Below are 27,439 nucleotides of genomic sequence, written 5' to 3'. Positions count from 1 at the left end.
GGAGCCTGGCGGGCTACAGTCCATAGAGTCGCAAAGAGTCGGACACCACTGAATCAACTTAGCAGTCAGCACATGTGACTCTTCATTCTAATAAACAGTTTTAGTAAATTAAACCTATCTGAGGCTGTAATGGAAACTGAAATTTAAAATCCACTTTAAATGAAAGCATATTAAAGTTTTACCCAATCACACATAGATCATCTAAGAACCAAAGTGACTGTAATTATTTTATAACTTGTCCCTATTATGTTTTGCTTTGGTAAACAACATCCAGATTGATTACAACAATCGTATAGACTTTCATGGATAGTCCTAAAACTGAGAGTGTGACCTAGGAGTTTCTAGATAAGAAAACTGGAGGCGTCATTAAGTTCTTCTGCGTGAAGAGCAGCTTGCGTTTGTGCAGGATGTGCTAGTCAAAGAATGAACACAGGAACCTCTAGTGGTACCAGTGGTTATGACAGTGATCTCGTGTGCTGCTGCTGCTGCTAAGTCGCTTCAGTCGTGACCGACTCTGTGTGACCCCACAGATGGCAGCCTACCAGGCTCCCCCATCCCTGGGATTCTCCAGGCAAGAACACTGGAGTGGGTTGGCATTTCCTTCTCCAATGCATGAAAGTGAAAGATGAAAGGGAAGTCTCTCAGTCGTGTCCGACTCTTAGCGACCCCATGGACTGCAGCCTACCAGGCTCCTCCATCCGTGAGATTTTCCAGGCAAAAGTACTGGAGTGGGGTGCCATTGCCTTCTCCAGATCTCATGTGTAGTGAGTGATTATTTTCCAAGTATTTTGCGTGCCTTATTGTCTTCTAAACCTCATTACAAATCTACGAGGCAGTTCTGTCATTGTGCCCATTTTATGGATGGATGAAAATGAGTCTCCGAGTATACTCTCCTATTCCATAGTCTCCCTATTGTGGTTACACACCAAGAAAATATTTTTGTTCCAGAAGTTATCTTTTGGCTCTAGACTGGGAATTTTAGTCTGTAAGCTAGGTTTTCATTTGGTCTTTGCTGTTGCTTTGAAGGAGTTTAGTCCTCTAGCCATACTTAACACACGACAACACTTAACACACATACTTCACTCATATGCTGTTATCTGCTGTCTGAAGTGATAGCTTAGATGATAAAATGAAGGCACAGAAAGATAATACAATCTGTCATAATTGAGAAAATCCTAAACCTTTGAAGGAAATGCATATTTATGAAAGTATTTAATTTTTAGTGTGAGACATGGTCCGTATGTCCTAGGGAGCTTGAGACACAATGTGTATATGTGTGAAGACATGTGTTTTTTATTATCCCCAATAAATGAGCTTTCACATTAGAAATAAGTCTTTTGTTCTCTTTGTCTTTACAAAAACTCTCAGACCTTACACAAGATGTCTAAAACATAATGCTTTAGAATTAGTCAACTGGGGCATCCAAGGGAATGATGATTTTATCCTATCAGCAAGTCTATGGTGACTTTTTTTTTTTTTCTTTTTTCCTGAACAGCATGTTCACACCCTAGCACGCTGTCACTAAAATTAGCTTTCCAACTCTTAATTATTTTATTGATATGATTTGACACATTACGCAGCTCTCACAGTGGGATTCTTATGAGACACAAGAGCAAGGCAATTTCTCTTAAATACAGCTTGCTTTTCGAGCTTCCATGGGAGACAGTACTCTTTACCAGAATCCTGAGTTGCATCCTGTATATTTAACTGTGTTTCTATACATTCTAGTTATGTTTCCTAAGTGTATATGTGCAGTGAAATCTTATTTCATAGTGTACAGAGTTATATTATGTCTCTCTTTTCCTCTCTGTTTTCTCCTAAACAAGAGAACAAATGAAGGCTCTCCAGGAGGCCCTGGAAAGTCAGCTTAAGGAGACAGCTGACAAAGCAGAAAAACAAGAGGCTACTGTAAGTGTTTCTTTTTTGTGTCCTTTGCTTTGGAGCTGGAGAATTGTTCATTTATTTTTTTTCCCCAAAATCACTATTGAACAAACACACCTCGAACAAATAAAAACGAAAATACAATAAATAAAACATCATCACCAAGATTATAAAACATGCTTCATCAGCATTCATTCCAAAAATAATATGTATTTGCTTCTTAGGGGTCCACTAATTCCCAACACTTATTTATGAATGAGAAACTGAGGACAGGAGTGCTGGTGTCAGGCCCCATATCAGCAGCCCTTGGATTTGGGATGTGACCTGGAACTAAGTTAAGCTATACAGAACCCTGAGCCATGCCCTACAACCCCTGAATAGATGTCTCTCAAGGGTGGGGCTACACCATCTGCCTATTTAATCATCTCCACAGGTGATCCTGATACACCCCAAGGTTTAAGAGTGAATCTTCTCTCCAGATTTTCTCTCTCAAAATCATGTTCACTTGACCTTCATATTTCAATTTTTATGACTAATATTCCCCATAAGCAGGAGGGAGAGTGGTCTGGGTAGTAGTGCTGAAAACTAGATTTCTACCTGTTCCCCCTTTATGTACAACTTATGGGGATTGAAGCTTTTATTTTATTTGAGGGCCTGAGTCTTTTTTAAAGTATAGTCTATTAATTAAAATTATAAGGTATAGTAAGACCAACAGAAGGGCTTCCCCGGTGGCTCAGTGGTAAAGAATCTACCTACAATATAGAAGCCACAGGAGGCACAGGTTCGATCCCTGGGTCAAGAAGATCCCCTGGAAGAGGGCATGGCAGTCCACTCCAGTATTCTTGCCTGGAGAATCCCATGGACAGAGGAGCCTGGTGGGCTACAGTCCGTGGGGTTGTGAAGAGTTGGACACGACTAAAGCAACTCAGCATGAGCACACAAGAGCAACATATCAGGAAATGACTACATTTGGAAAAATAGTTATTTCCCACAGTTTCCAAGAAGGGTGACATGCCACATGACCAGGGACCATGCAGGGAAGCCCCAGGTCAGTCCCGGGGCAAATGAAGGTGGAGAAACTGTGGACAAGAGCCTCTATTGTGGTTTCCGTGGGAAGGAAGGGGTTAAGCGAGGTAAGCTGGTCTAGGATTGGCCAGTTTGAATGATTTCAGCAGGCTCTGAGACATAGGGGCTGCTTGTCAGGTTGATTATATGGGACGCCAGCTCCTTTGAGAATTGGCAGAAATGCCTGCCTTTCTTTTGCAAGGCCTCCTTGAATAATCTGAATTAGAGTATAGAATTTGCCTCTGAAACTTAGCCCTGTCTGTCATCTGGAGTAACTGCTTCCTGGAGACAGTCTTTGTAATAATGACTTGATTTTCCTAGGCGCAGATTTATTTCCTGTTAATAAATTCATTGTTATCTGTGCAGCCCACCAGTAAAGATGAGTGCCTTTATTCTTCTCTGTTATGCCATGGCAGCACTCACTGCTAACCTAAACCTACATACAGTGCACCCTCGTGTCTAGCTCTTTGGACATATGTGTGTGCTAAGTCATTTCAGTCATGTCTGACTCTGTGCAACTCTATGGACTGACTGTAGCCCATCAGGCTCCTCTGTCCATGGGATTTCCCAGACAAGAATACTGGAGTGGGTTGCCATGCCCTCCTCCAGGGGATCTTCCCAAGTCAGGGATAGAACCTGCGTCTCTTAACGTCTCCTGCATTGGCAGGCAGGTTCTTCAGCCCTGGTGCCACCTGGGAAGCCCTTCTTTAGACACTTGTGTCACATGAAAGAGCAGACACATTTTTAGTACCACCGTGTCGATTCCTCCCCTCAAAATCTGACTCCGTGTACTGAGTGACCCTAACTGCAATCCCGTTTCTGCCTTGACTTATCATATTTAATCTCAATTTGTGCATAGCCCAGTCATAAATAATGGCATTTAGACCAGAATAGAAGTTTCCACACATACTATTTTCTCAGATTCTCACAACAAAATGGCACACTATTATTTTTGTTTAATTTTTTTTACTGAAAGTGAATAACTGTTGCTTGTATTTACACAGTTAATATTTAGAGAAGCCAAGGCATGAACCTGTGTTTAATATGTTACACAAACTGTGTCTAACATCTTAAAAGAAGAAAGCTATAATTTTTAAAGGAGCTCAGCAAAAGCTAGAATAGCCAAGTATCAGAATAATGGGGACAAGGGATGCATAGTTGGGGAGAAGAAGGTCCCTCTCAGAACCCTTCTAGTACTTTTCTTAAAATTCAGCATTGAATCTTGAGGGAGGATTTTCCTCTCCCACCCCATAATACTGTACTGAGCCAGAAACTCCCTAAATGTATTCATAACCTAACATGTGCTACAGAATAAGAATAGAAAGAAAGAAAGAAAAGAAAGGCTCCTCCATCCATGGGATTTTCCAGGCAAGATGGAAATGGCAAATGGAGTGAGTTGTCATTTCCTTCTCCAGAGGAACTTCCCGATCCAGGGATCGAACCCAGGTCTCCTGCGTTGCAGGCAGAGGCTTTACCATCTGAGCCACCAGGGAAGCACAGAATAAGAATATTCAGGTTTAAATTCCTAGTGGTTCATCTGTACATGCATGCTCAGTCACTCCAGTCATGTCCGACTCTTTGTGACCCCATGGATTGTACCCGCCAGGCTCCTCTGTCCATGGGATTTTCCAGTCAAGAATACTGGAGCAGGTTGCCTTGCCTTCCTCCAGGGGATCTGCCCAACCCAGGGACTGGACTTGTGTCTCCTGCATTGCAGGCAATTTCTTTACCCACTGAGCTACCTGGGAAGCCCAGTGGTCCATCTATTGTCTATAAAATTAAGTTCTTTAACCTGCAAGTTTCCTTATTTGAAGAATTTGGGGAATAATTCAAATTAAAATAACATGCATGATTACCCTAAAATTGTTATCTGGCATATAGTTTAAACAGAAACTAAATTTAATCTACTCAATAGAAAGAAAACAATTGTAATAAATAAAATTTCCAATTGAAAGAATAATGTAGGAAAAAAATTACTGATAGCCAAAGTTTCAATGTATTTTAATAAATGTTTAAATAAATAGTTAAACAATTCCTTATGTTTTGAAAATATATAAAACATTTCCTAATAACTCTTTAGTTACTAAGAAATAATAAAATATGTAAAGAAATAATAATAATGAAGACACTATGTGCCAGTGTAATAGTTGAGGTAGATTCAGAGCTTTGCATGCATTTTTTCCAGAAAGACAGAATACTAGCAACAAAAATTCAAGAAGTTTTTGAAAAAGCAAAACATCAGTGTAAGAAAGACAGTATTATAAAAGTTGGTGAAGACGACAATAAAATAGAAAAAAAAATGATTAAGTTATTTGAAAAGACTGATAAATAGGCTTTGAGAAAGATTAAGAATAAAAAGACTCCAATTTTAAAATGTTTAATTAAAAGAGAGCTAATAGTCATAACAGGAATTAAACAAAATAAGTTATTATGAGCAACAGGTCACTGGTACATTTAAAATGTACATGTAAATTCCTAGATGAATAAATATAAAATGCTAACATTTTTGCAAGAAGAAATGTAATACTTGAATAACTGAATACATTCAAAATTTTATTATGCTGAAAGACCTCTTTTCCCATATATTCCAGGGCTAGAAGGTGACTTCTACCAATTTTTAAAGATAAGCTAATTTCAAATACTGACTAATTTGCTTCAGTTGTGTCCAATTATTTGTGACCCCATGGACTGTAGCCCACCAGGCTTCTCTGTCCATGTGATTCTCCAGGCAAGAATACTGGAGTGGCTTGCCATTTCGTACTGCAGGGGGTCTTCTCAACCCAGGGATCGAAGTCAAGTCTCTTATGTCTCCTGCACTGGCAGGCAGGTTATTTACCACTAGCGCCATCTGAGACCCAATTTCAAATATAGGCAAATAATTTCTGAAAAATAGAAAAAAGTTTGAAAACTTTCATCTAATTTTATGAACATCATCACTTATTATTCCAAAATCAATTAATGGCTATATATATAAATTAATAGCTATTTTTCTACTAATGAATGTACATGTAAAAATTCTATAAGAGAAAATTAAAGATTATGTTAACAAAATATATCATCAAGATCAATGAATGCAAACACCCATGGAAATAAATAATACTTGTCTTTTGGAGGGAATGTGTTTGTGTTTTGAGTTGAATGATGAGTAAGTCCTAAGTCAAAGTACAAAAATAGATGACAGAAAGCTTAACAAATATGGGAATAAAATATATTTAATTAGTAGAAGTATTATTTTTAATGTATATCTGGTAGAATCTAGAAAAAAAAATAGATTTCATACTACTGGGACTCCTCATTTCCAAACTTTGGTAAAGACTCAAAATGTTTGTGCTTTTTCTCCTTATTGAGGATTAAATAAGTATATAATTGTTGCAAATAATTCAGTGATTATTCTTTCTGCTAGAAAGACTCTAGTTGATGTAGTTTAATGTTGGCTAAGAAGGGGACAGTGAGAAATATAAACTGCTCATTCCCAACTAGAGGGAAAACATTTGGATTTGATATTGTAAATATTGTCATGCTATTTTAGACTTAGGAGCAAATACTCTTATGTGCTGCCCTTGATTACATATCTGATTACTCTGCCTTTTTCCATAAAAGAAGACTGTATATTTTATGCAAAAGATGTTGCAAATACCCATATTAGTAAGTCCAACTCTGTGCAACCCTATGGACTACAGCCTGCCAGGCTCCTCTGTCCATAGGATTCTCCAGGCAAAAATACTGGAGTGGGTTGCCATGCCCTCCTCCAGGGGATTTTCCTGACCCAGTGGTCAGAACCCTAGGGATAAAACTTGCATCTTTTGTGTCTCCTGCATTGGCAGGTGGGTTCTTTACCACTAGCACCACCTGAGAATCCCCAGTAAGTCCATAGTAAAACGTTATAAAACTTGAAGGTGATAGTACTTTTAAATCACAAAAATATAAAAGAAGACAAAATTTTGAAAAATAAAATGAAAAAACATTTTAATGAAAATTAAAAATAAAGCTGTCTTGATCTAATTCCATTTGCAAATACTTTTTATGAACATGTGAGCATCTGTTTTGATCTGTAAGCAGATAGTGGAGTAGCAAATCCTACAAACTTGTGTCCCGTATGAAAAACCTAACAAACAGCAAGAAAGGATGATCTATCAGGTGTAGCCAGAGTAATTAAATCCATTAATGCTCTCTGGATGCATTTCACCACTCTTGTTAATTTTTATGGCTTAACTTGCCCTAAGTGAGACATAATTAGTACGAAGGCAAGAATTAGCTTCAAGCTCTGACTCTCATTAAGAATAAGGAATTACGGCCATCTATTCTTTACTCAATGTAAATAAGTGTTATTTTCTGTCTCTCGGAACTATTTCACTTCTGATTTTCCAGGAATCTTAACACCTGCTGGGATTCTAGACCAGTGGTTTCAAAATGCCATGACTTTTGAATATTCTGAATATATTGTATGTCCTGAATAATTGAACATTGCATTCCCAAGTCTCTGTCCTTTTTTTAGTCTTGACATTGCAGTATATCTTCATTACACTGTTAATTAAAGTTAAGTGTTAATTATGGAGAACATATAATAAATAGTATCAAAATGTGAGGATTTGGGGAAAATTATGGCATCATTGATAAGCTAATATGGGGTCACTGTCCCCATGGTCCCCGATGGCTCACACGGTAAAGAATCTGCCTGCATTGTGGGAGACCTGGGTTTGATCTGTGGGTTGGGAAGATCCCCTGGAGAAGGAAACGGCAACCCTCTCCAATATTTTTGCCTGGAAAATCCCACAGATGGAGGAGCCTGGCAGGCTACAGTCCATGAGGTTGCAGAGAGTTGGACATGACTAAGCGACTAACACTTTCACTTTCATGGCATCACTGAAACACCAGGTTATTCATACAATCAAGACAGCTTTAAGTAGTTCATAACCAAAACTAAAGACAAATCTGTACATACCAAAATTTCCTGGTGCCCATTAAGTACTGAGGTAGAGTATTGTAAGTCCTGATGGTTTGCATTTCTTTTTGTAGTTCAAGTGTCTGACTGATACGCCAATAAAATTTTTTTAATTAAAAAAAAAAGATTTCCAGTTTTTTAAGGAATCTCCACACTGTTCTCCATAGTGGCTGTACTAGTTTGCATTCCCACCAACAGTGTAAGAGGGTTCCCTTTTCTCCACACCCTCTCCAGCATTTATTACTTGTAGACTTTTGGATCACAGCCATTCTGACTGGTGTGAAATGGTACCTCATAGTGGTTTTGATTTGCATTTCTCTGATAATGAGTGATGTTGAGCATCTTTTCATGTGTTTGTTAGCCATCTGTATGTCTTCTTTGGAGAAATGTCTATTTAGTTCTTTGGCCCATTTTTTGATTGGGTCATTTATTTTTCTGGAGTTGAGCTGGAGTAGTTGCTTGTATATTCTCGAGATTAGTTGTTTGTCAGTTGCTTCATTTGCTATTATCTTCTCCTGTTCTGAAGGCTGTCTTTTCACCTTGCTAATAGTTTCCTTTGATGTGGGTCATAGAGGATCCTGCTGTGATGTATGTCAGAGAGTGTTTGCCTATGTTCTCCTCTAGGAGTTTTATAGTTTCTGGTCTTACGTTGAGATCTTTAATCCATTTTGAGTTTATTTTTGTGTATGGTGTTAGAAAGTGTTCTAGTTTCATTCTTTTACAAGTGGTTGACCAGATTTCCCAGCACCACTTGTTAAAGAGATTGTCTTTAATCCATTGTATATTCTTGCCTCCTTTGTCAAAGATAAGGTGTCCATATGTGTGTGGATTTATCTCTGGGCATTCTATTTTGTTCCATTGATCTATATTTCTGTCTTTGTGCCAGTACCATACTGTCTTGATAACTGTGGCTTTGTAGTAGAGCCTGAAGTCAGGTAGGTTGATTCCTCCAGCTCCATTCTTCTTTCTCAATATCGCTTTGGCTATTCGAGGTTTTTTGTATTTCCATACAAATTGTGAAATTATTTGTTCTAGCTCTGTGAAGAATGCTGTTGGTAGTTTGATAGGGATTGCATTGAATCTATAGATTGCTTTGGGTAGTATACTCATTTTCACTATATTGATTCTTCCAATCCATCAAAGATTCATTCTGATATTTGGCAAAACTAATACAGTTATGTAAAGTTTAAAAATAAAATAAAATTAAAAAAAATAAATAAAAACCAATCAAAAAAAAAAAAAAAGATTTGATTGTAGTAGTGGCCACTTCAAAGAGGCCTTTCTCCAATAAACACTTTGCCAACCACTGACTTGAAGAATCAGCTGTACCTCCCACCTCTGCTCCCCAGTGAGCCTTTTTTTTTTTTTTCAGAGGTTTTGGTTAAGTTTGTTAACTAACCTTTGGGGCTTCTTGATTTTTGTTTTGTTTAGTGATTTTCTGTTCTCCCCTTTAAATAGCCACTCGTATTTTAAAGTCACCAATAAAGAGTGAACATTCTGAAACCCTAGGCCCCCACTCTCCACCCCAATAAAAGCAGAACCCCAGGTTCATGGACTCCTTCTCATTCTCTCTCCTCACAAACTCCCTCAAACTATACCATGTAATTTCCTGGACTCAGAAGTCATAAACCCTTATTTTTTTTTTCAAACTTTCCTGACGGTTATTGCTGAAGGCATCTTGCAGTGATAAACAGAACCACAAGAGTTGGTCCAGCCCATAACAGTGGTAACCAGTAAGTTGATACCAGCCCAGAGCAGTAGAAATGGGTATAAAAGCTATTTTGGGGGAGACATATACTACTGCTTTGCACACATATCTAATTTTGATTGTCATCAAGTCCTTCTAGTGATAACTTTGTTTTATCCATCAAATTGAAATGAGTATAACTCACATTTTCAGGTTGCTGTCAGTACCTTCATGATTCAAACTTAACTTTGAAAATTGTTATGGCCGAAATGATGGACATAGTTCTCAGGCTTCTGCTTCTATTTTATATGTAGTTTGACCATCAAAAATTGTTTGATTTAGATTTTGTTACCATTTGGTTACAGATTTCAACAATATTGTATATAGGCAGAAACCTCTTGGTTTCTTTAGCACAGTATTTATAAGGGTCCATGCTTCAGGTGAGGAGCATCACTGTGCAATTCCGCTCATACTTGGCCATATGTCAGAAATACCTGGAGAGTGTTTTAATAAAAGAGATTCCTAGGCCCAACCCTAGACTCTAGCTGTGTTTAGGAACCATATTTTTAAAATTAAGCTTTATACAGGTGAAAGAATCAAAGTCATAATGTGCATTTCTCAATTAAAATACAATATCTCATTACATAAGAAAAAGAGTATTTTTATATAATTAGCAGATATATTTATGAATTGGGCAATAAAAGTTTGGTTAATGAAAAATTAATCCTTTGTTCTTTTTCCATCTTTGTTGACAGAGATAATCATTAGGTTATACTTCAAAAATTGTGAAAATAAACTTATAAAAGCTATAGAAATAAATGTGAAATGCATCTACATAATATCCTCTTTATTTTCAGATTAATTTTCTAAAGACTGAAATGGAAAGAAAGAGCAAAATGATTCGAGATCTCCAGAATGAGGTAAGACTTATATTTCAGGGAGTTTTATGGAAGTCAAAGAATATGCACAAATACAAATATTGATTTGCCATAAACTTTAGAGTATTGGTCACATTTGATTTTGGCCTTTAGCTGTGTACTAATGGAGAGAAATTATAAGGTTAAGAATTTCAGAGAGGATAATTCCTAATTTAATTGTGGTATGTGTGATATGTGATATCACATATGTGATAATGTTATTAGTTCATAATCTCCAATTTATTTATCCTTCTAATAATATTTTGTTTTGACAATATTAAAAATTATTTTTATTTCATAAATGTATTTATCTACATAATTCTGGCACAGGAGCTGATGAAGAAAGTTAATTAGAAATGGACTTCATGTTAGGAAAAGCCAATCTAGAATCAAAAAATTATGTGAGATAATTTTAAACTAAAGAGACTTGAATACAAGCAAATAAGTTGTAACTACTCTCCTTACAGTCTTTAAAATGTAAGAACCCTATAAAATGCTGTGTGCATTTTTTTCTCTTTTGATTTTTTTGTCTATCTTGTTATACAACTACTTTATTTTCTAAATTTTTTCACATGTATATTCCGCCTCTTTATTTCTTTTTTTCTTGACTGCAATTAGTTATGTAGGACTATTAAACCATTAATTAAACTATTAATCATGCATCTTCTTTGATCAACCCCCCTAGGTTAATTTTAAATCTCAATCAATTGCTTTACCCATTACTATTCTCCTTTACTTTCCTTCCTTCCTTACTCCCTCCCTCCCTTCCTTCCTTCTTCAGTTTTTTTGTTGAAGCATTGCAGCAACAGATGAGCTACATTATTCCTAAATTGATACTACTTTTATGTCCAGGTTGAAAAACAGTCTTTAAAAATGTCTTGGTATCAAGATTTAGCATTTGTCCTCTGATTATTACATTAAAATGATTTATCATACATGCAAAAAATGTATCATACATGCAAAAAAATGATAAAGGAAAACAAGAAAAGTTTTAAGTGGCTTTCTTATGATTCTATTTCCATTTCTTTCTAATGATTTTTTCCTCTAACTCTTCTGAAGAAATTCTAATGAGATGAACTTGATAATGTTTGTCCTGAAGCCTAAATCTTCCTGGATTTAATGTTTATAGTGGAAAATGTCAGCAAAGTAGAGTTACTGAAATACTGGGCTTACTAGATACTTTCTTGTTCACTGGGGCTCAGAGAGGGCTAGACTACTCAAGTCTAAAACTTGCTATGGGTCATTTAAGGTAAAAGGAATATTTAAGACAAAATTAAAACCATTATTAAAATCAGAAAGAAAATACATTTGGGTTTGTACACAGACACCCATACACATACACACAAAAATATAAACTTGGTTGTATAATAGTGAAAGGATTATGGGCTAATTTATATCTCTGTATATGTATTATCAGTTAACTTTTAATCATAGATAATTTTTTTTAATTTAGAATTCAACCAGTGAGGAAGCTTTTTCATAATCAAACTATAAATTATTCATAACAGGTACAGATGAGGATTAATAAAATATTTTATTTGCTTCCAGGGGATATGTTTTAAGTTTAATATTAATTTTCTAGTGTGTAGATTAGAATAATTCTAAAAGCAGTACAACTCTTCAGAAGTAATGACTGCCAAATGTAAGTCTGATAAGTAAATTTGCTCTTTACTTTCATCCTATTGAAAATCTGCAAGATGATAATTGATAGCCGGAAAAAGTTATTGACTTCTCTAACAAAACCTAGTGGTAAACTTCTAAACTGAATGCTTTTAGTTTAACTCGTTTATATGAATTCCTTGAAATTTTAGATTTATTGTTTTGACAAATAATCAGTATGTAAAAATTGAACAAAATAATGGATCCATACTCTACACAATAAAAGTATATGGACGTCCACTGCCCAAAAGATTCAGAAGTAAGAAAATAAAAAGGTAAATTGATTAAACAAAATGCGAAGCGGTGAGGGAGATCATACGCGTATAAAGGGATTTGGGAGAGAAGACTGAAGTCTCGTGAATGATGTCCGGCTCTAGGTGAGTGATCACACCATTGTGATTATATGGGTCATTAAGATCTTTTTTTATAGTTCTTTCATGTTTTCTTGCCACTTCTTCTTAACATCTGCTTCTGTTAGGTCCATACCATTTCTGTCCTCTATGGTTGCCATCTTTGCATGAAATGTTTCCTTGGTATCTCTTATTCTCTTGAAGAGATGTGTAGTCTTTCCCATTGTGTTGTTTCCCTCTATTTCTTTGCATTGATCACTGAGAAAGGCTTTCTTATCTCCCCTTGCTGTTCTTTGGAACTCTTCATTCAAATGGGTATATCTTTCCTTTTCTCCTTTGCTTTTCACTTCTCTTCTTTTCACAGCTATTTGTAAGGCCCCCTCAGACAACCATTTTGCCTTTTTGCATTTCTTTTTCTTGGGGATGGTCTTGATCCCTGCCTCCTGTACAATGTCACGAATCTCCATCCATAGTTCTTCAGGTACTCTGTCTATCAGATCTAATCCCTTGAATCTATTTGTCACTTCCACTGTCCCTGAATCTATTTGTCACTTCCACTGTCCCTGAATCTATTTGTCACTTCCACTGTATGGATATGAGAGTTGGACTGTGAAGAAGGCTGAGCACTGAAGAATTAATGCCTTTGAACTGTGGTGTTGGAGAAGACTCTTGAGAGTCCCTTAGACTGCAAGGAGGTCCAACCATTCCATTCTGAAGGAGATCAACCCTGGGATTTCTTTGGAAGGAATGATGCTAAGGATGAAACTCCAGTACTTTGGCCACCTCATCAGAGTTGACTCATTGGAAAAGACTCTGATGCTGGGAGGGATTGGGGGCAGGAGGAGAAGGGGACAACAGAGGATGAGATGGCTGGATGGCATCACTGACTCGATGGACGTGAGTCTGAGTGAACTCCGGGAGTTGGTGATGGACAGGGAGGCCTGGCGTGCTGGGATTCCTGGGGTCACAGAGAGTTGGACACAACTGAGCAACTGAACTGAACTGAACTGAACTGTATAATTGTAAGGGATTGGGTTTAGGTCATACCTGAATGGCCTAGTGTTGTTTTTTTTTACACCCCCCCTACATTCTTCAATTTCAGTCTGAATTTTGCAATAAGAGTTTATGATCTGAGCCAAGGTCATCCATTTTTACACTTAATTATTTATTTTGCAGTTTGTATTTGGGTATTATATCGTTATAACAAATATGAAAATTTGCACCAAAGCTTAGAATTCTCTTTGATTTGCACATTTAAAACAACTTGTCTCCATTGTCACTTCTAATTTTTGTAATTTTTTCTGTTGTTTCTTATAGGATAAAATAAGTCTCTCTAGTTAGTAAAGAATCTGCCTGCAATGCAGGAGACCCCAGTTCAATTTCTGGGTCGGTAAGATCTGTTGGAGAAGTGAAAGGCCACCCATTCCAGTTATTTGGGGCTTCCTTTGTGGCTCAGCTGGTAAAGAATCTGCCTATAATGCAGGAGACCTTGGTTTGATCCCGGGGTTGGGGAGATCCACTGGAGAAAGGAAAGGCTACCCACTCCAGGATTCTGGTCTGGAGACTTCCACGGACTGTATATATAGTCCATGGTGTCGCAAAGAGTCGGGCACAACTGAGCAACTTTCACATAGTGGTCCTAGACATAGAAAAGGCTCAGGGGAGAAATAGGATAATACATAGTTATTGAAATATGAGGAAAAATTAAGCATTGGGACAAGCATTTCTGATTTGTTTGAAACTCCTCAATGAAATATGAAAGTTTGATAATATTCAGAATTTTTTAAAGGAACACATAGCTGGAAATATTCGAACTGTGCTCAGTCCTGTTTAATTCTTTGTGGCCCCATGGACTGCAGCCTGCTGGGTTCCTTTCTCCATGGAATTTTCCTGGCAAGAATACTGGAGTACATTGCCATTTCCTACTCCAGGGGATCTTCCCAACCCAGGAATTGAACCTGTGTCTCCTACATCTCTTGTATTTGCAGGTGAATTTTTTTTATCACTAGTGCCACCTGGGAAGCCCAGTAATACTAGAATTAGATTAATATTAAAACATATATTAATACTATATTAAATTATATTCTGTATTAAATTAGTGAGTTCAGTTCAGTTCAGTCCCTTAGTCCTGTCCAACTCTTTGCGACCCCATGAATTGCAGCACGCCAGGCCTCCCTGTCCATCACCAAATCCCAGAGTTTACCCAAACCCATGTCCATTGAGTCGGTGATGCCATCCAACCATCTCATCCTCTGTCGTTCCCTTCTCCTCCTGCCCTCAGTCTTTCCCAGCATCAGGGTCTTTTCAAATGAGTCAGCTCTTTGCATCAGGTGGCCAAAGTACTGGAGTTTCAGCTTTACCATCAGCCCTTCCAATGAACACCCAGGACCGATATCCTTTAGGATGGACTGGTTGGATCTCCTTGCAGTCCAAAGGACTCTCAAGAGTCTTCTCCAACACCACAGTTCAAAAGCATCAATTCTTCTGTGCTCAGCTTTCTTTATAGTCCAACTCTCACATCCATACATGACCACTGGAAAAACCATAACCTTTACTAGACGGACCTTTGTTGGCAAAGTAATGTCTCTGCTTTTCAATATGCTGTCTAGGTTGGTCATAACTTTCCTTCCAAGGAGTAAGTGTCTTTTAATTTCATGGCTGCGATCACCATCTGCAGTGATTTTGGAGCCCAGAAAAATACAGTCAGCCATGGTTTCCACTGTTTCCCCATCTATTTGCCATGAATGGAGAAGGAAATGGCAATCCACTCCACTATTCTTGCCTGGAAAATCCCATGGATGGAGGAGCCTGGTCAGCTGCAGTCCATGGAGTTGCAAAGAGTCGGACACGACTGAGGGACCTCACTTCACTTTCACTTTGCCATGAAGTGACGGGATGAGATACCATGATCTTATTTTTCTGAGTGTTGAGCTATAAGCCAACTTTTTCACTCTCCTCTTTCACTTTCATCAAGAGGCTTTTTAGGTCCTCTTCACTTTCTGCCATAAGGGTGGTGTCATCTGCATGCTGCTGCTGCTGCTGCTAAGTCGCTTTAGTCATGTCCGACTCTGTGCGACCCCATAGACGGAAGCCCACCAGGCTCCACCGTGCCTGGGATTCTCCAGGCAAGAACACTGGAGTGGGTTGCCATTTCCTTCTCCAATGCATGGAAGTGAAAAGTGAAAGTGAAGTCGCTCAGTCGTGTCCGACTCTTCGAGAGCCCATGGACTACAGCCTACCAGGCTCCTTCATCCATGGGATTTTCCAGACAAGAGTACTGGAGTGGGTTGCCATTGCCTTCTCCGGTCATCTGCATATCTGACATTATTGATATTTCGCTTACCCCACAACCCCTACTCTTTTCTGTGATGGTTAGTTTTAGTATAGATGCTTATGATTGATTGTTTCCATGAAAATTATTCAAGATAGTTCAAGGTAAGAATAAAAATAAGAAATCATGTTTTTTAAAAGTAGTAATCATGAAGTCAGGCACCATAAAACTGAAACTTACTCTGTCCAGTGATAGAAATCAGATGTGGCAAAACTACTCCCTATAGCAGGTTTTCCCTCACACTATTTCATGGCTCTGATTTTCTTTCTTTCTGGTCTCTCAGTTATTTTGCTCATTTGTTTTTCACACAACTCATATAGTTTAACTCAACTTTGAAATATTAACCTGCCCTCTCTATCTCCTACTAATAACTGATTTAATCTTCTTTAATATTTCGATCTATTTCTATTGTTATAAAGCCTGGCTAAAAAACTTTGCTAGAGGTCAAGTCACTGTCCAATCTGTGGATTTTCAAAACATTCCAAACAACCATTGACACATATGCAGTTATAGGAAAAGTAAAACATGGGTTTTTAGGGGCCATGTATCAGTCACTGTTCTCAGATGTGAAAGAAAGCAACCTCTGATAAGAAAATGACTTATTAAGCCATTTAGAGACTTCAGCAATGTGTTAGGAGAGGTGTACATACAGTTTGTAGACTAAGCTTTAGGAACAACTCCACAAACAAACCTCAGAGCTGGCTCTCTCAGGTCTGGGCTACCTCTGCCAAGATTAAGAAACTGCCAGCCAACGTTACCTTTCCATCACAGGGGACTCCAGGTTCGCATAACCATAACCCTGTGCATCAGACAATGGGTAACATCTAACCCATGTAACTAATTGCTGTATCTACATTTTTCAGGGATCATGTCTAATTAGCAAAACGTAAACTAAGTTTTGTTTTCCCAAGAGCTGCAATGAACTTTAGAAACAGAGAGGATTTGTTTGTTTTATTTCTAACTTGTTTGCTTTAATTTTTCCTTTGGAAAAGGGGATTAACACTATGAAAAAACTGCTCACATTGTGGAAACAATATTACAAAATGTGGTTGTATGTGTATTAATTTTTCTTAAAAAAGAATTAGAGTCTGTGCCAACTAGCTTGAATATAAGCTAAGCCATCATTGAAGGGTTGTGAGTAGTTGACAGATATGCTTCAAGTAACAGTTATAAAGTATCCATTTGTGTACATGTGTGTATATTACAATATTTTGTGTGTATATGTAGCCTCTTACCTGTCTTTTATCATCTGATTTTAGCTTTGCTTTTGTATGAATTATTTCCTCAACTAGATGCTGACTCTTCAAAGTTATAATCTTATTTTCCCTAAAATGTTATAATTCAGATTTTTTCAGACACACACAACACAGGGCCAGAACTCTGTTTACATGAGAGTAAACTTAAGCCATACTTAAGCCTATACTTAGCACCAGTGAATTCAATAAACTGAATAAACGTTGGCCACTGTGTCCACACTTGGAGATGGAAGCTAGTCTCCCTAATTTGCTATTCTCTTCAATAGGGATGGTTAGAGACCCTGCAAGATATCAGGGAGTATCTGACCATCCTGAGATTATTAGATAACAGAAAAAAAAATGTGAAAGTACATACTGTATTTTTCAAAGACAGGATATAGATTCTCAGGGAGAGTCCATGACTGAAACAAAAAATAATAAGGGTCAATAACCTCTGATCTAGAGAAAGCTCTAGTAAAGTTAAAGAAGAAAACCCATTTTGGTTCAATTCTTGTGGCTGCAAGTGTCTGTAAAATAAATTATTCTGTCTTCTTGCCTCAATAAGCACACTCAAGTGAAACTGATGGGATATTTCATAATGTGATAGAGTGCTCCAGGGTCACCATTCTGAGATGGATTCTCATGCTTGCCTACAGATTAATCATTTTGAGTCAAATATGTACTGAGTCCAGGACATGCCTGAGATGTTTTCAAATAATTTCATTACAACTTTCTCACTTTAATAAAGTGATTATTTCCGAGAGATGTTGGCCAACTGGTTATCTTGGTTAATTGTGTATCTAGTGTCTAAAGTCTATTGTAACCCATGTGTACTAAGTCCTAGGGCTACTGAAATAAAGTAACATAAGCTGGGTGGCTTAGAACAATAAGAGTGTACTCTCTCACAGATCAAAGGATAGAAGTCTAAAATCAAAAAAGTGCGACAAGGCCATGCTCCATCTGAAGGTTCTGGAGAGTAATCAGGCTTCACTGCTTCCTACTTCCTGGTGCCTCCTGGCAATCCTTGACATTCTTCAGCTTGTCAAGAATCTCTCCTTCATCTTCCTGTGGCCTTGTCTGTGAATCTCTTTTTTTCCTCCTCTTCTTTATGGACACCTGTTATTGGATTTGGGACCCACCATCATCCAGTATAACCTGATTTTATCTTAATTACACGTACAGAAATACTTCTTATAAATAAGAGCACATCTTGAGGTTCCAGATAGACATGAATTTTAGGGTGATACAATTCAAACAACTCTACCTACCTACCATCTATGCCATTTTATATATTTTAGGTAAACAGCTTAGGCATTTTTTTGTTTTTTTTGAACAGGAAAGGAGGGAACATTTTACTAGGTATAAGTCTTACTCAATATTTTAATAGTGAAAGAGAAACAGTTTTATTAGATACAAATCTGTCTATGCAAGTACTTTTAATACTGCTTTTGGATGCATATATAAGGTTTATTGGGCTTCCCAGGTGGCGCTAGTGGTAAAGAACCCACCTGCCAATGGAAGAGACATAAGAGACACTGACTTGATCCCTGGATCAGGAAGATCCCCTGGAGGAGGGCATGGCAACCCACTCCAGTATTCTTGCCTGGAGAATTCCATGGACAGAGGACCCATGGATTTTATTTATCTACAATAAAAACAGATTGAAATTAGCATTAGCATTTTAAAATAAAATATTGTAAAGGGGCAGATGAAGGCAATATCTTCAGTGTGGTGGCCACTGAAAATATCATTGAAGGGTGAGTTTCGAAAGAAAAGTACTTAGAACTTATGGCTATTTCTTCATAATCAAAAAGCAAGCTTAAAAAAGGTGAATACCTCAGAAGTTTTCTTGTAGATGAAAAGATTTTTAGTTGCTGTGAAGGAAGTAGTTAATTTTTATGATTGTAGATGAATCCAATTTCAGGCCAGTTAACTTGCAAAGAATACTTTTTTTGGTCCTAAAATCAATGCTGTAAGTATGTGTTATTAAAAAATGGGTTGGAAGCAGCCAAACTGATTGATACAGCCAGAGTAAAAAAAAAAAAAACAAAAATAAATCTGAAAACTTCCACTATCAGATACAATTACAACAAACTTTCTGGTTTACAAGGACACAGACTTTTTACTCAGCATTTCTGAAATAAACCAGGACTGCTTATGAGAGATTACAGTCTACCTAAAATCTCATTTTATTTACTGTTGCAATCAGTTAATTCCACCAAGTTCAAACTTCCTTCTTGAGAATGTTGCCTAGATGCTAACATTGTCCCCAATTTTAGGAATAATTTTCCTTTGAAATCATGTCTTGTGCCCCTGACTGCATCTGGGTCACTGTTTCTGTTCTGTGATAAGGAATATCTATTATTCTCTCATGCTTCAGGTAAGGGGAGTGTTTTGTTTATTAATTTTGCATCTTCTGTAAAACATCATTTTATAAGTTTTAAACACCTAAGAATATTATTGATTTAGTAAATGAAAAAACAAAATATGAAAGACATTTAGCATATGCTTAGACATTTAGCTTGTAACAAAAGGAAATTATTATCATCATCATAGTTATTATTCTCATTGGGTGCTGAGGCAAAATGGGTTCATCAGTAAGCAATACTATGGACAAATATTTGCTTAGGGAACAGTCTTAAACACACAAATACACTAAAATTCCATACTTCATTTAAATAAAAATACCAAGGTAAGACAGGACTCTGTCTCTATAACTTATAGATAGTCTCATTCCATCTCTCACTGCGTCTCTCTTCACATGGCAAACAGGAAGTACAAGAACTGTTTGACTAATATTCTACCAGCTTAGCAAAAATAGCCAAGCGAGACTGCCTTTTTAGATTGCATGAGCAGAAAAATCCCAAGAAAGAGTCTAAATTGTTTGTATGCCTAGATCAGTCACCATGGCCAGGGGAATGAGCACTTTGGCCAAGTCTGAGTCACATTTCTATCCTTTCTTGATGGCATCAACTTGACTCAAAATTTAGATGATTTCCCACAGGAAAGAAAGATTCGTTGCAAAAGAGTAACGAGCTATTGGACTGATAGAGTAAAATGTATAAAGAAAACCATCAAACACTTCTATTAGTCCCTGTTAGCCTCACTCATTTTCTAACTAACCCTCAGATCAGAGCATGTAAGTAATACTTTAATCATTTCAAGTCCCAAGTCGTGAATGATGTATTTGCATTACCATATCTTTGTTAAGAATGCTCCCTTGTATATAATTACACCTTTATAACAAACATATTAAGTATCTTTGCTTCTCTCATTTTGTGTTTACTTGCCACATTCAAATTCTCAATAAAAACGACACTAGGGAATCTTTAGTCACGTGATGATATTAAGTAAATGATCTTCTTCTCTATATCTGCAAGAAAATGGAAGAACTGCTTTGTTTTCAGTCTTCGAGGGTCATGATTCTTTTGTATTTGCTTCTCAGTCCCTCCTTCACTACACTGGGCTTCCCTGGTAGCTCAGCTGGCAAAGAATCTGCCTGCAATGCAGAAGACCCTGGTCTGTCCCTGGGTTGGAAAGATCCCCTGGAGAAGGAAATGGCTACCCACTTCAGTGTTCTTGTCTGGAGAATTCCATGGAGAGAGGAGCCTGACAGGCTATACCGTCTGTGGGGTTGCAAAGAGTCAGACATGACTGAGCAACTTTTTTTTTTCACCCCATTATCCCTCTTTTTTGCATCAAGGGTCCAAACCAACATCAGCACTGGAACCTACTGCCTAACCATCATAATGTCCTATCTTGAAAAGAGTTCCATCCCCTTAAACTTAAGTAGTCTTTACTCAAGGACACAGACTGCATATGGATGGGGGAGAGTGTTGTAAAGATGCTACAACTAGTTATTGTTCACTCAGTCATGTCCAACTCTTTGCAGCCTCATGCACTCTAGCATGCCAGGCTTCCCTGTCCTTCACCATCTCCCGGAGTTTGCTGAAACTCATGTCCATTTGAGTCAGTGATACCATCCAACCATCTCATCCTTTGTTGCCCCCTTCTTCTCCTGCCCTCTGTCTTTCCCAGCATCAGGGTCTTTTCCAGTGAGTCAGCTCTTCACAGGTGGCCAAAGGATTGAAGCCTCAGCTTCAGCATCAGTCCTTCCAATGAATATTCAGGACTGATTTCCTTTAGGATGGACCGGTTGGGTCTCCCTGCAGTCCAAGGGACTCTCAAGAGTCTTCTCTAAAACCATAGTTCGAAAGCATTAATTCTTCAGCACTCAGACTTCTTTATGGTCCAACTGTCACATACATGTATGACTACTGGAAAAACCATAGCTTTGACTAGATGGACCTTTGTCAGCAAAGTGATGTCTCTGCTTTTTAATATGCTATCTAGGTTGGTCATAGCTTTTCTTCCAAGGAGCAAGTGTCTTTTAATTTCATGGCTGCAGTCACCATCTGCAGTGATTTTGGAGCTCTAGAAAATAAAGTCTGTCACTGTTTCTATTTTTTCCCAATTTATTTGCCATGAAGTGATGGGACTGGATGCCATGATCTTAGTTTTTTGAATTCTGAGTTTTAAGCCAGCTTTTTCACTCTCCTCTTTCACTCTCATCAAGAGGCTCTTTAGTTCCTTTTCACTTTTTGCCTTTAGAGTGGTATCATCTGCATATCAGAGGTTGTCCTTATTTCTCCTGGCACTCTGGATCCTGTATGAGAAAAATTTATGGAGAGAATCCATTTAAGCATGTATAAGAGGGTGGAGTAAGTACTGCTTTCATGATAGGTAAGGAGAAGAAACAAGTCCAAAAAAGTACTTGTTGACCGTTTTATTGCTAGATTTACGTGTTTTAACAGTAAAGAATCTTTCACCAAAGAAGGAATAAAATCTGCCACTGTCATTGAGCCGCTATGGCTGACATGTTACATGTGTATTTGCACTTCTTGGTGGCAAGTTCTTTTGCCCAATCCAGCCATGAAGCAGAACATACTCTGAAATGGAAGAAAGAGAAAAGGAAAATGAAATCTTAGAGACTTTTCAAGCTGCTTAGTTTCACAGAGCTAGAAAAGTGGGGGAGGAACTAAGCACTCAATTTTTCTTCTCCATTTAAGGTGCTTTTCTCACTCTCCTTGGAGTTCTCCCAGTCCCATGACTATTGACTTTGAAATAAATGTGAAAATAACCACCTAAATAACTGTCTCTTTTCATCTTTCTAAATATCACATGCAGGTAAGCTCCCTACTCTTGCTACAGCCATGAGAAAATAAACCTCTCTTTGTATTCTTCATAGAGCTGTTTCTGTTACATCGGATGTTACACCTCTTATGTTTCCATGGATTTTTTTCTTTCTAGATAAAATCATACTTCTGTTGACATGATGAAAAACTACTCCTCTGGGCTTTTGATAAAATTATATTTACCTTTTTTTTTTTCTAAATGAGATGACAGAATTATAACTCACAATTCAAAGTTATCTGATGTTACTAGATATAATTTTTAAGTAAACTAATTTAAAGATAAAACCACCAAAAATCTCAAGTATCAATTGATATCGTATTTCCAAATAAGATTATAATATTTTCCAAGTTTGAGGAGTAAGTTTTCATATCAAAATGACTGTGCTGGTAAGCATTTTGAATTATTTGGACATTAAAATATAGCCTTCTCTGTTTATAATAGCCAGGACATGGAAGCAACCTAGATGTCCATCAGCAGATGAATGGATAAGAAAGCTGTGGTACATATACACAATGGAGTATTACTCAGCCATTAAAAAGAATACATTTGAATCAGTTCTAATGAGGTGGATGAAACTGGAGCCTATTATACAGAGTGAAGTAAGCCAGAAAGAAAAACACCAATACAGTATACTAACGCATATATATGGAATTTAGAAAGATGGTAACAATAACCCTGTGTACGAGACAGCAAAAGAGACACTGATACATAGAACAGTCTTATGGACTCTGGGAGAGGGAGAGGGTGGGAAGATTTGGGAGAATGGCATTGAAACATGTAAAATATCATGTATGAAACGAGTTGCCAGTCCAGGTTCGATGCACGATATTGGATGCTTGGGGCTGGTGCACTGGGACGACCCAGAGGGATGGTATGGGGAGGGAGGAGAGAGGAGGGTTCAGGATGGGGAACACATGTATACCTGTGGCGGATTCATTTTGATATTTGGCAAAACTAATACAATTATGTAAAGTTTAAAAATAAAATAAAATTAAAATAAAAAAAATAAAATATAGCCTTCTCCTGTGGCTGCAATTGGGCTATTAAATGATAGTTTGCTTAGGATAAATTTTAGTTTTTTAACCTGTATATCTCAAACTACTTTTTATAGACAATTTCAGAAGTTCATGCATTTCACACTTTTCTAGATTTAAGTAGAAAAATTGTATTTTATTCTTTATGTATGTATCCTACTGACATGCTGTCCTCCAGTCACTACCTCTCCTTAAAAGAAGGCAAGTGTAGTAGAAGCAACCATATGTCCACCAATGTCCGTTCTCCCAGTCTTTTATTTGGTAATGGAACAAATGGTTTTTAGCTAGAAACATACCCACTTTTCAAGGTATCACAGTTTCTAGCCCCTATCATGATTTGCAGTTAGTCAGGGCTACACGACTATATTATAGACAATGGATATGATCAAAACTCTGAGTCCATGGCTATATAAAAAGCAGAAGACTGTAGTTGTTCTTTTAAATAGTTAATTCTTTCTCACCAAGTAACTGGAGTTGTCTTTATTCCTTCAACTAAGTGATGAGTTCTTGATCAGTCCAGAAACTCTTTTCAGGTCAAACATTCTTTACTTTTAGGATCTGTTCTATATCTCATTCGAGAGACCTTGCCAGCTTGTCTCTGTCCAGTCTTCTGCTGGTGCTGGGATAAGGCACAGCCTTGTCTCCATACCTGGATCTTTATCCCGCGACATCTGTGGACCTCTCTGCTTCATCTCTGCACTCCTTGTCACAGCTAGATCAGTGTCTGCTCTATATGCTCTGGTTCTGCTCTACACTTCTCACGTCTTAAGTTATCACACTGCATTGAACTTGTCTGTAGGAGAGAGGGGCAAGTTTCTATTTGTTCTCTATGTATCCCCAGTTTCTAATTTAGTTCGTGATACATGGCAACTTTTTACAAAAATAACTAAAGAATACCTTGCCTGTGTCCTCTAGGGATACCTCTTTTTTAGGGGAATTTATTTTTTTCTTTTCAGGATCAACATTCTGTAAGATGGAGAGTAAAACCTAATTTGGTAGGAAGAAGGCTTCCTAAATTATGATCTTTAGAAATCTAAATTTATAAGGATAAATATATAAAATATAAATTTTATAAGTGGTGTCTTTTGTGCAGTTCCTAGGCCCATCTGGTATTGTAACATTAAAAACGTCCCCAGACACGGAGCTTGAGACCAAAGGTGAATCACTTCACACTTAATATCTTAAGAATCAATAGAACAGAACATAGCACATCCTTTGTGTTAGCTGATACAGAACTTTGGTTTTCCAGTAATGTCAGAGGCAGGCTTTCCTGGTGGCTTTCCTTAACTGGGTATTCATCTATCTTATATTAATTCCACTTTTTTTCTTTTTATTTCACTCATCAGTTTAAAATATTTATCACTTTACATCATTAAAATTAAAATTATCTCCCAAACCTTCTTACTTTTTAATTAGGAATCTCTGAAGATTCCTTTGAAAAAATGGTGACAATACCAAATTCTAAGGGTACACTGTTATCAGTGTATTTACTTAGTAGTGTTGGCTCAGTTAGATTTTTTTGTAAACACCTTCTTCTTCCAGCCTTTGGAAGTTGCTCATTGATTATGTCACAGAAAGGTAAACATATCATCCATTTCCTTTCAAAAGCAAGCTAAATTCATTGTTGAGCAATAATGAATCAGGATCTCTAATTTGTTTTTATCACAAATTGCAGTCTCTTTCTGTAAAGCCATGCAAACACTGTGGCTTAATGAAATTCATATTCCTTTCAAGAGTGTCTGAGTCCTCCACCTAAACAGCACCATAGTGATTTGATAATTAAGTGAAGTAGTAGTCCTTTTTGCGCTGTTTGCTCCTGACCATGGAAAGGTAGAATCTTCACAAAAATTTACTTTTGTGTCACATTTATTTTTTAACATAAGTTTGATGCATAAAACTGTGTGTCCAGATATTAGATACAACTCATTTGGGATCAGCTTTTTATGAAACAGTAAACTTGATCCTAATAAGAATTGCACAGCTTTGCCAAAGTGTAGTGAAAGTAAAAAAGTAGGGCCTTTTGCAAATGTCTATAGGTTTCATGCCCCAAACCCATGTCTTTCCTGCAGTCAGACACAATTCAGGTAAATAGAATTCCTTTTTGAATGACACCTCTGTGAAGACACCATTTTGAAGACACTCCCGATGTAAATTGACTGACTTATCTGTACCATCACAGGCTGTAACTACCTCTCTGTTTGAATTCCATCACATTGCTGGTTAGTTTCTGTTAACCTGACTGTCTTTAACAGTCTTTATCTGTCTTTAACCTGACTGCTAACCTATCTGCTGCATTCTGAGGAACTGCTACACTCTAAATTCTTCAGGGCAGAAAAGAAGGGAGCAGGGTGCAAAGAAGGAGTTAACAATCTAAGGTTTGAATAAATGAATGAGTTGGTGGATTTATGATTAATGATGTTTGTAAAAGGTTCATCAGTTTTTATTGTAAATGTCATTATGTGAATTGCTAAAGTGTGGACCTTATTTGGAAATGTTGAAATGAGTAATTAAAACTGGCTTGTGACCTGTGAAGACATTCTTGTTTACTTGGGAGTATTAATGATATATCGGCAGAAGAGTCTAACATTTTATTAGGACGTTTAATGAACCTGACTAGATGATCCTTGTGGTCAGTTCAATCCTAACATGTTATTATAATATGATTAGGATGAAGATGAAAAATTATATAAAATAAAGAAATCCTTGTATCTAATAAAATTATGGCTAGGATTCTACCTGAGTAATATTATACGCACAAAAAGTGAGGTTTCAGACAGCATTTACCTGCCCTTCTCCTTCCTTTTTTTTTTTTTCAATTTTCTTTTCTTTTCCTTTATTGTGCTGGGTCTTTGTTGCTACGCAGGCTTTCTCTCTAGTTGAGGCAAGTTCTTGCCTGGAGAATTCCGTGGACAGAGGAGCCTGGCAGGCTACAGTCTTTGGGGTGACAGGAGTCAGACGCGACTAAGCACACACACACACACACACACACACACACACACAGGGGCTACTCTCTAGTTGCATTGTGTGGGTTTCTCATTGTGCTCTTTTCTTGTGGCACAGCACAGGTTCTAGGTACACACACACACACACACACACACACACACACACACACACGGGCTATTCTCTAGTTGCATTGTGTGGGTTTCTCATTATGCTCTTTTCTGGTGCTCCTCTCTTCTCTTGTGGCAGAGCACAGGCTCTAGGTACACAGTCTTCAGTAGTCGTGCCTCACAGCCTCAGTAGTTGTGCTGCATGGACTTAGTTGCCCTAGAGCATGTGGGATCTTCCCAGGTCAGGGATCGAACCTGAGTCACCTGCATAGACAGGGAGACTCTTCACCACTGAGCCACCAGGGAAGCCTACAGTCTCCTTTCACAGATGAAAAGTTGAAGCCTTAAAAATCTATGCTGATGCTTTGTGTGGTCGCATTGTTTCAAGTTGACAGTAGTTATGTATAACTCACAGAAACCATAGTATAACATCATGTTAATATTCTCCAAGTGCAGTTATTTGAGTTTGTGTTTGTAAGCTTTAAGTTCTAGCTCTTCAGGTAGACCCAAGGGTCATGCCACTGAGCACAACATTGTATTAACTTGCGTTCACCTGGTGGGAACACGTGTCCCCCACTGGGTACTAATTCATGATGGGGGACATTAATATATAGTGTCCCCCATTATGTACTAAGTCACTTACTACATAAATACATTTTTATGTAAGCTCTCAGAGTTGCGAAGATATTATAATGTGTGTCTCAGAGAAACCTAAAAACGAGAAGCATATTTTTCATGATTTATATTTTATGATTTCATTAATAAAGATACACATTTAACATATTACATACATGTAGTAAGACCTTTTAAAGGGTAAATGTTATTTCCCAATTACAATAAGTATGTATGTTCTCAGAGAATGCAATGGCACCCCACTCCAGTACTCTTGCCTGGAAAATCCCATGGATGGAGGAGCCTGGTAGGCTGCATGCAGTCCATGGGTCGCTAAGAGTCAGACATGACTGAGCAACTTCACTTTCACTTTTCACTTTCATGCATTGGAGAAGGAAATGGCAACCCACTCCAGTGTTCTTGCCTGGAGAATCCCAGGGATGGGGTAGCCTGGTGGGCTGCCATCTATGGGGTCACACA

The 27,439-nt window shown here is 37.6% G+C and overlaps 1 protein-coding gene across 4 annotated transcripts in view; it reads left to right on the top strand.

Annotated features, from left to right (window-relative positions):
* Window positions 1-27,439, top strand: part of LUZP2 (leucine zipper protein 2) — a 518,159-nt gene that overhangs the window by 244,234 nt on the left and 246,486 nt on the right. For all 4 annotated transcript variants that reach the window (XM_006064754.4, XM_044943452.2, XM_025286284.3 and 1 more), the window contains exons 4-5: window positions 1,827-1,908; window positions 10,433-10,495. In XM_006064754.4, the coding sequence (XP_006064816.2) occupies window positions 1,834-1,908; window positions 10,433-10,495 (138 nt within the window). In that variant the 5' untranslated portion in view covers window positions 1,827-1,833. The remainder of the gene's footprint in view (window positions 1-1,826; window positions 1,909-10,432; window positions 10,496-27,439) is intronic.

This window comes from Bubalus bubalis, chromosome 5 (assembly GCF_019923935.1).
Source record: "Bubalus bubalis isolate 160015118507 breed Murrah chromosome 5, NDDB_SH_1, whole genome shotgun sequence".
In the NCBI taxonomy this organism is placed as follows: Eukaryota; Metazoa; Chordata; class Mammalia; order Artiodactyla; family Bovidae; genus Bubalus; species Bubalus bubalis.
Note: the sequence above shows the minus strand (reverse complement) of the source record. Positions and strands in the feature narration are given on the sequence as shown.